We start from the raw sequence: 13159 nt of genomic DNA, 5'->3' as shown, positions 1-13159 counted from the left end.
AGCAGCACTGAGGAGAATCCCCACTCCCCGTGCTAAATCCCGCCAGTTGATTACACCAATCGGCAGCCTGTGCAGAAGGGTCTACACCGTGTCAGATTCTAGGCCTCTAGAGGGGAATAGGGAACCTTTGTTTGATCTGTTTCCCACCAATGTCTCGCCACATACCATCAGCACCCCCTTCACTGACACAGGCAGCTCAAGCCCACGCTACAAAGGTCCCCTTTCACCCTATCCCAGGTGGCTCTTTCCCCCTCAACCCTGCGGGCCCCCCCCAAAGTTCCTCTGCACGGCTACCTGTCCCTAGCAGTTGGCATGAGCTCCAATGTGTATTTCCCGACAGGGGTTCACGTCGGGCACGCACACTCCCCTCACTAACTAAATTATAGGGTTCTCAAAATGAGAACTCCCAATTCTTTTGATTCTCCCCCCTCGGCACACGCACGCGATGGCACACAGAGGCCAGATGTAAGAGTCCTCAGGACATGTTTTCTGCATTGAACCGAGAACACAAAATGGTATCCTGTGAAATGGTTTGGATTCCTTGTGATCCTCAGGACTGATCCTCAGTCCTTCCGAGGCGCTTCTGTGGGTAGTTGAGGGAGTTATTCATTAAAATAGCTCCATTTGCTCAATCAGGGCTCCGGGACTTCCCGTGAGATCGTGGGGGGAGGGGGAAGAAGTCACTCCTTGAAGTGCCAGGCCCCTGGTTCCGTGGAGGCCTCATAATCCTAATTGTAATAGGCAAGTGGAGATGAAATTAGCCTAACAGAGCATAAGAAAGAGGACGGATATAAGGGATGGTTCCACATTGACTGTGAACAGCCCAGTTCTCGCTGCTTTCGGCCACTGCCAGGAGAGACGCTGTGGCCACCATACGATGTCATGAAATTTCCATAAGGACAGGAGGCAGGCTGAGAGTGAGTTCCTAAGAATGGAAATTCTTCATGGGGCGCCTGGGTGGCTCAGTCAGTTGGGCGTCCGACTTCAGCTCAGATCATGATCTCATGGTCGGTTAAGTTCGAGCCCTGCATTGGGCTCTGTGCTGATGGCTCAGAGCCTGAAGCCTGCTTCGAATTCTCTGTCTCCCTCTCTCTCTCTGCCCCTCCGCTGCTCACGCTCTCTCTCAAGAATAAATAAATGTTAAAAAAAAAAAAAAAAAAAAGAAGGGAAATTCTTCATAGTTGAGTCTGGGTAAAATTGGCTACCTCAGCATTAACAGACCCTTAACCCAAGCCCCTTCTTTCTCAGCTCCGTGCTGTCCCTGTGACCAGGTAATTATTTGCCTCTCCATTAAACTCCAGTCAGATTTGCCTGACGTTTACTGTTGCATTGTGGGTGAGAAGGCAAGCTGGTGCAGCCACTCTGGAAAAGGTTCCTCCAAAAATTGAAAATAGAGAACTACCCAGCAATTGCACGACTAGGCATTGATCCACGGGATACAGGTGTGCTGTTTCGAAGGGGCACGTGCACCCCCATGTTTATAGCAGCACGATTGACAATAGCCAAATTCTGGAAAGAGCCCAAATGTCCATCGATGGATAAATGGATAAAGAAGATGTGGTATATATATATATACAGGGGAGTATTACTCGGTAACACACCCTGACCTGCCCAGAATCTTTTCCCCTCTGTCTGCAATCTTGTGCTCTTTTCTTCCTGGCTTGTCTGCTACGGTCGCCACGTGTTAAGTCCTTGCACAAACAGCTTCCACCCGCTATTGCCGAGCTGTCTGCCCCCACATCTGTAGAGGAAATACTGGCAACTCCATCAAAAATCTTTGGGGAACAGCCGGGGCACCTGGGTGGCTCAGCCGGTTGAGCGCCCGACTTCGGCTCAAGTCTTGATCTCTCGATTCGTGCGTTCAAGCCCCACCTCGGGCTTTGCGGGAAGCCTGCTCCCAGGATTCTGGCTCCCTCTGTCTCTGCCCCTCCCCTGCTCAGGCTCTCTCTCAAAAAATAAATATAAACATTTTTTTTCAAAAGGGTTAAAAAAAAAAAAGCTTTGGGGAATAGCTGACAAATCCTTTCCGGATGGAGACCTTTTCTCCTAGGCAAAGAAGCTCCCGCTTCTCCGTGCAGAAGCTGGAGAACGAAGCTTCTCTGATATACCAACCCTATCAGTCAGCCCTACCCTCCCTAAGCAGGACCCTTCCTTTTTCCGGTTCCTCAATGACACTCATCAGAATATCTTTGTATCCACAATAGCATGGAACCTTCCACTTTATTCTAATGTCCACTCTGGCTAACGAGCTTAGCATTGGCCAGAAAAACCAGGCTAGCTGATAAATCTCTTAAATAATAATGAACGTTAACTCAGACTTAGGGAGCCATTTATTCACTCGAACTGCTAATTTAATAACGACTCCACGCATTTATCTTTGTTGCTAGGCTATTTATGGCCTATCCAGCAAGAACTGAAATTGAAATTTAACTTATAACAATTGGCTTTCTTTTCAACAGCACATAAAATATTTGGCTGGGTAGATAGACCCTGTATCTGAAGCTATAGCGGGGATCATAAAGTCAGAGGACAATTTAAGCTTATTGAAAACTAACTGCAACATCGACACTTGAAAGATTTTAAATATGTGTGTGAGGTTGTGATATAATAAGAAATCTAAAGTTGGTCTTCATCCCGGGTTCCTGGCACAGAGCTCATAAAGCCCTTGGAATTTCCTGAGTGACACGGGTAGGAGGAGTGTTTGTTCTCATTCATAATAAGCCCCTTTCAAGCAGACTTGAGTTGATGCCTAATAAAATGACTCTGGGGGGCACCAGTCGGGACTAGAAGATTGGAGCCTTCAGCCCATCCCCCACCTCTGGAGGGAGAGAGGGACCGGATTGAGTCAATCACCAATGGTCTGTGATTTCATCAATTGTGCCTACCCGTTGGGGTGCCTGGGTGGCTCAGTCGGTTGAGCGTCCGACTGTGGCTTGGGTCATGATCTCACAGTTCGTGAGTTGTTTTTTTTTGTTTTTTTTTTTAATTTTTTTTTTTCAACGTTTTTTATTTATTTTTGGGACAGAGAGAGACAGAGCATGAACGGGGGAGGGTCAGAGAGAGAGGGAGACACAGAATCTGAAGCAGGCTCCAGGCTCTGAGCCATCAGCCCAGAGCCCGACGCAGGGCTCGAACTCACGGACCGCGAGATCGTGACCTGGCTGAAGTCGGACGCTTAACCAACTGCGCCACCCAGGCGCCCCTCACAGTTCGTGAGTTTGAGCCCCATGGGGCTCTCTGCTGTCAGCGCGGAGCCCGCTTCGGATCCTCTGTCCCCCTCTCTCTCTGCCCCTCCCCCACTTGTGCGTGCGCGCTCTCTCTCTCTCCCTCTCTCAAAAATAAATATTAAAAAAAAAATTGTGCCTACGTAATGGAACCTCCATAAAAGTCCTAAACAAAGCGGTTCAGAGAGCTTCTGGGCTGAGGAATACAAGGTGCCGGGATGGGGGTGCACCCTGAGAGGGCAGGGAAGCTCGACGCCCCTTCCCACATTCCGTGCCCTGTGCCACTCTTCCATTCGGCTGTTCCCGAGTTTTGTCCTTTATAACAAGCCAGTCATAAGTAACAGTAAAGTGTTTCTCCGTGTTCTGTGAGCCAGGACAGCAAATGCGCAAACCTAAGGAGGGTACGGTGGGGACCCCTGACTGGCCGCTCCATCAGACCGAAGTGTGGGCAACCTCGGGACCCACTACTTGGGACTGGTGTCTGAAGTGGGGGATGGTCTTGTGGGCATGAGCCTTTGACCTGTGGGGTCAGCACGGCCTCCAGGTAGTTCGTGTCAGAACCGTACAACGTGAGGGGGACACCCACGCACGTGGTGTCCGAAGTGTCCTGCGGGTAGAGAAATAGTGTCTTCCTTTTAACGTGCCGTGTTAGTTCTCATTTGGACAACCGGAATAAATACAAGAGATGCTAGTGGTTAAACTTCGGGGCTTCAAAACTCTTCCTTTGAAAATTCGGAAAGAGAGGAAATCAACCCAGCGTCTATGAGGTCTCAAATGTATTCACTCTGCGAGGCGAAGGTCAGAAGCGACCGCAAGAACGCGGGGAGCTGGAGTCACGTGAAACTTCGTTGTCCACCCCTCTCCCTGCAGAGGAAGGGATCGAGGCACGGGGAGTTGGAGCGATTTGCCCAGGATCGCACAGCTGGGAGGTGACGACTCGGAAAAAACGCGGGGGTCCCAGCCCTGAACCCTCGTAACCCATCGGCGTCACACGATCCCAGTTCAGAATGGCCTTCTGGATTTGGCAGCTGCCAGACTTCCACACATGGGCCACAGCAGAGAACACTCACAATATGGAACCGGATACCGCCCCCCTCCTTTCTTCAGGCCGAACCAGGCCACTGTGGGTGAGGGAAGATTGTTGAAATTTAAAATTTTATGGTGCAGGGGGCGCCTGGGTGGCTCCGTCAGTGGAGCGTCCAACTTCGGCTCAGGTCATGATCTCGCGGTCTGTGAGTTCGAGCCCCGCGTCGGGCTCCGTGCTGATGGCTCGGAGCCTGGAGCCTGCTTCGGATTCTGTGTCTCCCCCTCTCTCTGTGCCCCTCCCCCACTCACATTCTGTCTCTCTCTCTCTTTCTCTCTCTCTCTCAATCCTACCTCCATCCTCCATCCTACCTACTCCTTGCCTATTCCGACACCTCCATTGCCAAATCCCCAAAACCCCATTATTCTCACTCAGTTTGTTGGCCTTAATCAGGATGAAAGGTTAGTTCGTTCCTGAAAGAATGGCCTTTCTCGGCTCCAAGGAGTTGGGGGTCTTCAAACGTTACGCGGAGACAACAGTCTCACTAGGACCTACCCAACTGAGACATCACGGTCACGTCCTCTTCGGTGCAAGAATCAGGGACACACATTCCCACGCTGTATGCAGCTCCATCCTGAAAAACACGAAGTCACAACGTTCTTTCATGTTGGTGCTCATGACACATGCACACGATCATTTCTAAGGCTGCTGTTGTGCTGCCCAAGAATTAAGATTAGGACGAGGGGGGTGGGGAGAGACAGGTATCGAAAGACGTGTGCTGACATCTTTGGAGATGGCTTCCCCATCACAGGGTGGTTCAAGTAAACCTACAGAAGGTCAGATGCACTTGTATTTACATCAAAGTACGCAGCTGATTAGTTTAAAAGCCGCCACCCGTGCGGGGTAATCCGCCCCCCGTTCACCTCTCTCCCACAGGGCAAACTGTCCTAGGGGTCAATGGTCCTTAGGATTTTCAACAGAATTGCCACGTTGCCATCTCTTTGTAACAGGACACAGCATATCACATAAAGATTTTATTCATAAATCAAGCCCATGATGAGAATGCCTGTCCCAATGAAGGAAAGATCAAATTATAAATAAAAATTTCCGGCATGCTGCTTCTAAACATGCAATTTACATGATTGCATGGGCCTGGCCTTTGGCTCTGATATCAAAACCATTAATCTGCTTCGAAAATAGGATGTGACATTTATACACACTGATTAAACCCTCAAGCAATCATTGTCACAGCCCTCCGGGGGACAAGTGGGTGAGAATCTCTCGATGGCCAGTGGTCAACCATCGCAAGACCGTTTTATAGCATTAATATCAGAAAGCGTGGATTTCTTACTGCTATTTTATATGACTGTTTTTAGCCAACGTGTAATGTATTTTCTTCTAGTGTCGTACAACATCATCAAGCCTATTTTTGTATCGAATAAGAGGCTGTGCTGTCCCTGGTTTTATTTTCCAGCAGCAGAAGAATTAACATGCCTTGCAGGGAGTGAGCCCTGTGACCTCAGTCAACTGATGTAGTGATGTGTTCGCAGAAGTCCGGGCCCGTCTCAAACACATGTCTCAGAGCTCTGTTTCTGGGACAGGATTATGGGTAATGGGAAGTCTCCCCTCCCTTTGGTATTCTCCAAACAGATGGTGAGTCAGGAGTTGATGCCCAGAAACATCGGCTGGGGCTTGACCCTGGATTCCTCATGAAGGTCGTCCAGAAGTCTTGCCCCCATACAATATGGCGGGAGGAACATCTGAAGGTCTGTGTGGAATGCGGACAACTGCCCTCCTATAGTGTCGCACACTCAGAACATGCAAGTGTGATTTAGGTGTAACTTTTTGCGAAACATCGTAATAGATTTGGGGGGTGTTTTGTTAAGAAAAGCAATCGACGGAGCTGTCTGGGGTTCCCGGTCACGAAGTTCAGTTGTCCTTGGAGAGCACGAGGGCAGATCCCGCACTCACCTGCAGGATCTGAAACTTGCAGTACTGTCCTTGGAAGCGCCCCGAGGGAGCCCGGGCGGAGAGGCACTCGCTGTACGATCCCAGCCTGTCCACGTTTCCGTTAAGAATATTGCTCCCAAGCTTCCCGACCGAGTCATACACTGAATTTCAGAGCAAAAGAAGTAGGCAAGGTTAGCTTCTTCGTGTCACTTTCAAATGAATTTACAGGCACTCAGCTCCACCTTCCGGAACCATCAATCTGAGATGACAGGGGGTGGGGAGGGGAGTGGGGGGGGGGTGGGGAGGGAGTGGGGGGGGGCGTGGGGGGTGGCAAGAGAGAAGATGAATTCAGAGGCCACTCTTTGAGCCTGCGTTTTGTGCCCACAGCCCCGTCTTCACCGAGGGAGAAGAATGATACAGGTTCTCATGTGGGTTGCCTGGTCTGCTGCTGAAAAAAAATTAAGAATTTGAATTCTTTTAAATAATAGATGCTTTGGGGCGCCCGGGTGGCCCAGTGGGTTGGGCATCCGACTTCAGCTCAGGTCACGATCTCATGGTTTGTGCGGACAGCTCGGAGCCTGGAGCCTGCTTCGGATTCTGTGTCTCCCTCTCTCTCTGCCCCCTCCCCGGCTTGTGCTCTGTCTCTCTCTCTCTCTCTCTCTCTCAAAAATAAACATTAAAAATTAAAAAATAAAAATAAATAAATAAATAAATAAATAAATAAATAAATAATACATGCTTTGAGGGAGTAAAAAGACATGGCTAAAAATCAGTAGCTTTTCTTTCTCCCTCCCCCCCCCATACAGCCAAGAGACAATATTCAGTCTTTAAAATTTTTTATCCAGTTTTGTGGGACCTTAGACAGTTCATTTTGTTGGTTTGTTTGTTTTTACCCTCAAGAGCAGAACGGTGCAGTCATCAGCCGCACAGTTAATGATACTCTTCACCCTGGTCCTGCAAAGCACTTCTTTCATTTAAATTGTTTACGTTCATGTACGTCCTTGTGGGTCCTCGTGTCCTTCATTTTAAATAATCCACTTCCTTTCATTTTTTCCCTCTCTCCCTTCCCCGTTACCCCTACCCCCGTACGCTTGATGTCTGTGCTTTTATTCGTAGGTGTCCTCATTTTGTGCAAATGTATTTGTAATTTATATACGTGACTTTGTGCTTCAGATCTGTTTCTACACGGGTCGTGCTGTGCTACGTTTGAGGTGTTTCTTGTTCTCCTTATGGCGTTACTGCGCTCACCTAGTCCAGACCTCCTCACCACCCGTAATAATTCATCAACATCTCACACTTAGCTGTTCCCTGGGTGATGGACACAGACGGCCTCCGACCCACAGAGGCACCCAGAGCGTCCCCATACCGACCTACGTGAGGCTTTAGCTCACATACACGCACCTGTGAGTGGGGTTGCTGGGTCACAAGGTAAACCCATACTGGTAATTCCCACCAGCCTGTGCTCCAGAGTGGCTGCCCCAGGACACCCTCCGGGTGGATGCTGATTCCTGCTTCGTTGCCTGCGCTAGCTTTCTCATTTTTGGCAATTAATGGACATAAAATGCCACCCGATTGTTGCACCTTTCATTTCTCTGATTGCAAATCAGTTGGGATGTTTTTGTTGGTCAGCCGGCCATTTAAGTTTTCTCTTCTGTTTTCCGCTTGCAACCCTTTGCCCGTTTTTAACGGATTCGCTCTTTGCTTTGCAAGAGTTCCTGGTTATTCTCTATATCGGTCCTCATCTACCTGAGTCATTGAAGGCATTTAGTTTCAGTTATCTGTCAGTTCCTTATCCCTGGTGTCCTTTGTCGGACAGAAATCCATTCTTTGGAGCCCGTACTTTCTGTCCTGGTCTTTGAAACGTCTTTGTTCCCGTTGAGACGGGCCACATGGTTGGCAAGGCTAATGCAAAACGAAGTGCAGGGTTCTTGCTTAAAAATTATTAAGAATTTCGAGGGGCGCCTGGGTGGCTCAGTCGGTTAAGCGGTCGACTTCGGCTCAGGTCATGATCTCGCGGTCCGTGAGTTCGAGCCCCGCGTCGGGCTCTGTGCTGACAGCTCAGAGCCTGGAGCCTGTTTCGGATTCTGTGTCTCCCTCTCTCTGACCCTCCCCCGTTCATGCTCTGTCTCTCTCTGTCTCAAAAATAAATAAACGTTAAAAAAATTTAAAAAAAAATTATTAAGAATTTCGAGACAGTGACAGCAAATCGCACTGAAAGCAAGCATGGGGCCCACTTAAGTGGGGGTCCTATGTGACTGCAGAGGTCACAAGCCTATGCAGCCAATAATAAATAAATAAATAATAACCATGTGGTTTTTATTATTATGGATTTGTAGTATTTTGAGTATTCCGCCTTTCATTTTCTTTTCAAAGTTGAACTAGTTAATTTGCACACCGTTAAGCATTCATACAAATTTCAGAAAGCTTGTATTCAGAAAAAATTCAGGAAACGTTTATTGAGCCCCTTGAAACATCCAACTAGAATAGTGACTGAAATTGCTTCAAATTCATTGATATATGGGGGAAGTTAACATCATTTTTTTCTTTTAAATGTTTATTTTTGAGAGAGAGAATGAGTGGGGGAGGGGCAAAGAGAAAGGGGGACAGAGGATCTGAAGCGGGCTCTGCGCTGACAGCAGAGAGCCTGATGTGGGGCTCGAACCCATGAACCGTGACATCAAGACCTGAGCCGAAATCGGACGCTTAACTGACTGAGCCACCCAGGTGCCCGGACATCATTTTTGTGTTAAGCCATCATTGGATGTCAGACAATTTACCCCAGCTCTTTTGCGTCCTTACTTAAAATTTTACATTTTTTCCTTGGTCATCTGAAAACAGATTATATAAACAATTCCCAGATAGTGTAGAGTTGGCTATTTTTCTTGGTGTTTTATTTTCAAATATATTTTCCAATTGATTGTTGCAGGTGTGGAAAAATGCTACAGATTTTTATAACTGGTTCTGGTCTCTGGCCCATATGCTGAGCGTTCTGATTAGTTTCTCAGTCGTATTTCTTCCTCATCAATTCTTAGGCCACATTTTTTTTTTTGGTCCTTTTCTCGTCTTGGAATCAAAGCTATGATCGAATTTATAAAGCGTGGTACACAACTTTCGTCCTTTTTATTTTCTGGAACAACCATAATTAATACTGGTTGCCAGGGGTCGGTGACAGCGGAGGGAGGGGTTGTGCACACCCGTAAGGTGGCAACACGAAGCAGATCTTGGTGGTGATGGAAAGTTCTGGGTCTTGACCGTGATGTGGGTTACGAAATCTACACATCGCTAAAATGGCATAGAGCTATACACACGCATTGTACCAATGGTGATTTTTTTTTTTTTATAGTGTACTAGGATTATGTTCGATGCAACCATCTGGGAGAAGTGAATGGAAGATAGGGGACCCCTCTTATTCTGTGTTCGTAGATTCTGGGTTTTTTCATTTGGCATCCCTTCATCATGGGGCCAATATCTGTATTAACTATATTTTCCTTTCTTCTATATTTGTGATGCTCTGACATTTATGGCCTCCCTGGCCATTTCTAGGGCTAGCCTATTCTCAGAGACAGCAAATGCTTCCCCATGTGGCCCCCGCAGCGTGGCAGGCCCCCATCACGGGAAACGTAATACAAATCTTTCAAGGGCATTGACCTCTCAATGTTGGCACTCAGTCACCTCCGTAAATTAAAACCTGCAGGTACAATTGATACACTTTGTGCCATCTGAGCAACTTTCTGTAAATCCATCATTATTTTTTTTTTAAAAAAGGTGTTTTAAAAAGTAAGCGTTGGGCAGCTTTTACATCTTTTGAATTTTTGATTCTGACAGCTGGTGCTCTCATTGTCATCCAGAGTTTTAAGTGCTTTGTGAGTGTTTGCTGTTAACCTTCCATTATTGTGTCTTTTTGTCACTAAGGATTCTCCAGTAAATGTTACTGGGTTTCCATTCACGTAGGATTTCTCTGTTAGTTCTGCTTTTGTCCGGTGTCTGACTATCTTTCTTTCTGGAAATGTTTCCAGTTTCCTCGTTGTTTTTCATGTTCTTAGTTTTGGGTCTGTCCTGACCTGTATTGTAGTCCGATGCGAATTTTCTTCATCAGTCTGGTTTGGTGTTCTATAAACCACGCCAATCTGACCTCTTCTCTTTTCTTCATTCTGGAGAAAATACCACTACCATTTGCTCGATATCCCCTTCCTTCTGCTTGTTTTGTTGTATTTCTCCTTCTGACGGCACTTCTGGCCTCAAAAATCTCTTACCGTTTTCTTTCCCAGCTCTTTATCCTTTCCGGCTACGCTTGGAGAGAGAGTTCTCTTAAATGGATCTATCCAGCCCCTCGTGTTCCTCGGCCCCCACCTACCTTACTATTTACCCCATCCACTGTGCTGTTCATCCAGTTCAACTCTTTTTCCTCCACCAATCTCTCTTGACTGTACGATTTCTTATTCATACTTGGTATTACCAGCATTTTCCGCTAGCTCTCGGACTGTATTCATTGTGTTTAGTTTCAACCTTTGATGACCCAGCCATTCCAATAATTCAGCTTCACGTAGTACGCAAATTTGTTCAATTCGCTGTCAGTAGCTTCAAGAATATAGTAAACAGGATACAGCTGGGTTTTCTTTTCAGTGTGATTAATACGGTCCGGTTGATCCCGTTCCCTTAAAACCTCCTGGCATGACCTACGCGGCCAAAACCACGCAGTGTGCTGACAAGACCAACAGGGGGAGTCTATTACGTGCCAGGCGCTGCTGTGAGTGCTTTCTGTCCACTGTCTCACATACCCCTCGCACAATCCTACGGGATTACGAATAACTGTTTTAATCTCCATTTTACAGATTCGACACCTGAGGCACAGACGTGGTAAATAACGGAAACAGCAACATACATCTACCCCCTTTGAATCGCTCACGAGAAGCAGAGCCGGGCGCTTCAACCGGCTAGTAAGGAGCAGGGCTACGTATTCAAATCCATCCTGACCGGAACCCATCGCACGCAGAAATACCCTGGGTTTTTTGGTCAGTTTGGTCTATACGTTCTCATATACAACTGAAGGCAGCGACATTCTTTGGAACGAGCAGGGAGAAAAGTCCACAAACGGGTTGGCAAATGACCCATCTCTTCTGGCATTTTGGTCTTTGTCTTCACTCATAATGGGATTCCTGCGAGTTAACCTAAAAATCGGGGGGAAGAAACTGCATTGTGCTTACATGTATGCTTTTTTTTTTTTTTTTTTTAATGATATGTCATTTTGAAAACCTCCTGGCCATAACTGGGCAAACAGTCCTTGATGAGCAATCCGGGGGAACCTGACTTCCGCCGCAAACTCCTGACTCTTCTGGGCAGGTCTGTCGCTCAGGCCGCTTGGGCTCAGCCGGCAGGTGTCTGTTTCACTGGCCTCTTTTATTCTTTTTTAATCTTTTTTTTTAATGTTTATTTATTTTTGAGAGAGAGACAGAGTGCAAGTGGGGGAGGGGCAGAGAGAGAGGGAGACACAGAATCCGAAGCAGGCTCCAGGCTCCGGGCTCTCAGCACAGAGCCCGACGTGGGGCTCGAAACCATGAACCGTAAAATCATGACCCGAGCTGAAATCGGACACTTAACCGACTGAGCCACCCAGGCGCCCCTTACTGGCCTCTTTTAAATGGTGCTAAGGATTCCAGGCTGTTGCCTCTTCTGGGGGCGACTCTATCTCTGACCACACTCAGAACCTTACAGCTGGCGATCCACTCGGCCATTTGTAGCCAGTAACCATCTTTTAAGCTAAACTGCCTGAATGACAAGACTGACCATGTCCCTCCCCTCCCTGTAATTGTTCCCAGGCACTACAGGGGCACCTGGGTAGCTAGGTCGGTTAGGTGGCCGACTTCGGCTCAGATCATGATGTCACGGTTCGTGAGTTCGAGCCCCACATCGGGTTCTGTGTGGACAGCTCAGAGCCTGGAGCCTGCTTCGGATTCTGTGTCTCCCTCTCTCTCTGCCCCTTCCCTGCTTGCTCTCTGTCTCTGTCTCTCTCTCTCTCTCTCAAATAATAAACACTAAAAAGAAAATTGTTCCCAGGCACTATGAACAAAGTTAAAAGGTAACTCTCAGAGAAGGACATATTTACTGGATCAATAACTTGGACAAAGGATGTTTTCAGATTATATAGAGAACCCTTATAAATCAGTAATTTTTTAAAAGTCAAAGAAACTAATTTATAATTTGCAAAGGATATAAACAGGCAAGTCTTAGAGAAGGAAATCCAAGTAACCGATAAATATGCGAAAGTTGTTTAGTCTCACCAGTAAGCCACAATTAGACCTCGTTCTTTTCTACCCATGGAATGGCTATGAAATGATGAGGTTGATATAATTACTGTTAGTGAGAATGTGAAGAAATAGGTCTCTCAATTTGGCCTCTTAAAAGCTATTCTCCCTCCTAACAGCACCTGGACGTGGGAGAATTACCACTCCCCAACCTAATGCAGTCCTGACAGAAAACCAAGGTGCTTTCTCCTGTCACTACAGAGGCTGACGGGGTCCTTGGAAGCTGCTATCACTCTGCCCTCCCACTCTCTGTGACAGGAGGTCAACCCTCTCCCAGGACTCGTGCAGAGTGAGTGAGTCAAGGCCCAGATCAAAGCTTGGGCCTCGTTCATCTACTGGTAGTGGGCTGGGGGGCTGCAGAATGGGCACCGACCGCCATGGAGACTGGACCTGACTGCTCTAGAGACCAGTTCTGGGCCCAGCAGGTGGCTGGCCCCCTTCTCCACCCTGTGAGCTGCCCCGTAGTCGGCCAGTAAACTCCCCTCTCTGCGGAAGCTTGCCAGAGTTGGTGTTTGTGGTTTAACCAAAGACTCCTTCCTAACTGATCTCCCCAGGGACCCAGCAATTCAACGTCTCAGAATCTGCCCCGGGGAAACATACGTGAACACGCGATTGCAAGATGGTTGTAGCAGTAAGGCCTCTCGAGGCAAAAAAGTAGA

General features: G+C 47.6%; 1 protein-coding gene across 1 annotated transcript in view; it reads right to left on the bottom strand.

Annotated features, from left to right (window-relative positions):
• Positions 1 to 13159, bottom strand: part of LOC102960341 (O-acyltransferase like protein-like) — a 62480-nt gene that overhangs the window by 37978 nt on the left and 11343 nt on the right. The window contains exons 2-3 of the mRNA XM_042961576.1: positions 6220 to 6359; positions 4804 to 4882 (exon numbers count right to left, since the gene is read on the bottom strand). Coding sequence (XP_042817510.1) covers positions 4804 to 4882; positions 6220 to 6359 — 219 coding nt within the window. The remainder of the gene's footprint in view (positions 1 to 4803; positions 4883 to 6219; positions 6360 to 13159) is intronic.

This window comes from Panthera tigris, chromosome D3, assembly GCF_018350195.1.
Source record: "Panthera tigris isolate Pti1 chromosome D3, P.tigris_Pti1_mat1.1, whole genome shotgun sequence".
Lineage (NCBI taxonomy): Eukaryota > Metazoa > Chordata > Mammalia > Carnivora > Felidae > Panthera > Panthera tigris.
The sequence above is the reverse complement of the archived record's forward strand: the minus strand, read 5'-3'. Positions and strand labels throughout refer to the sequence as shown.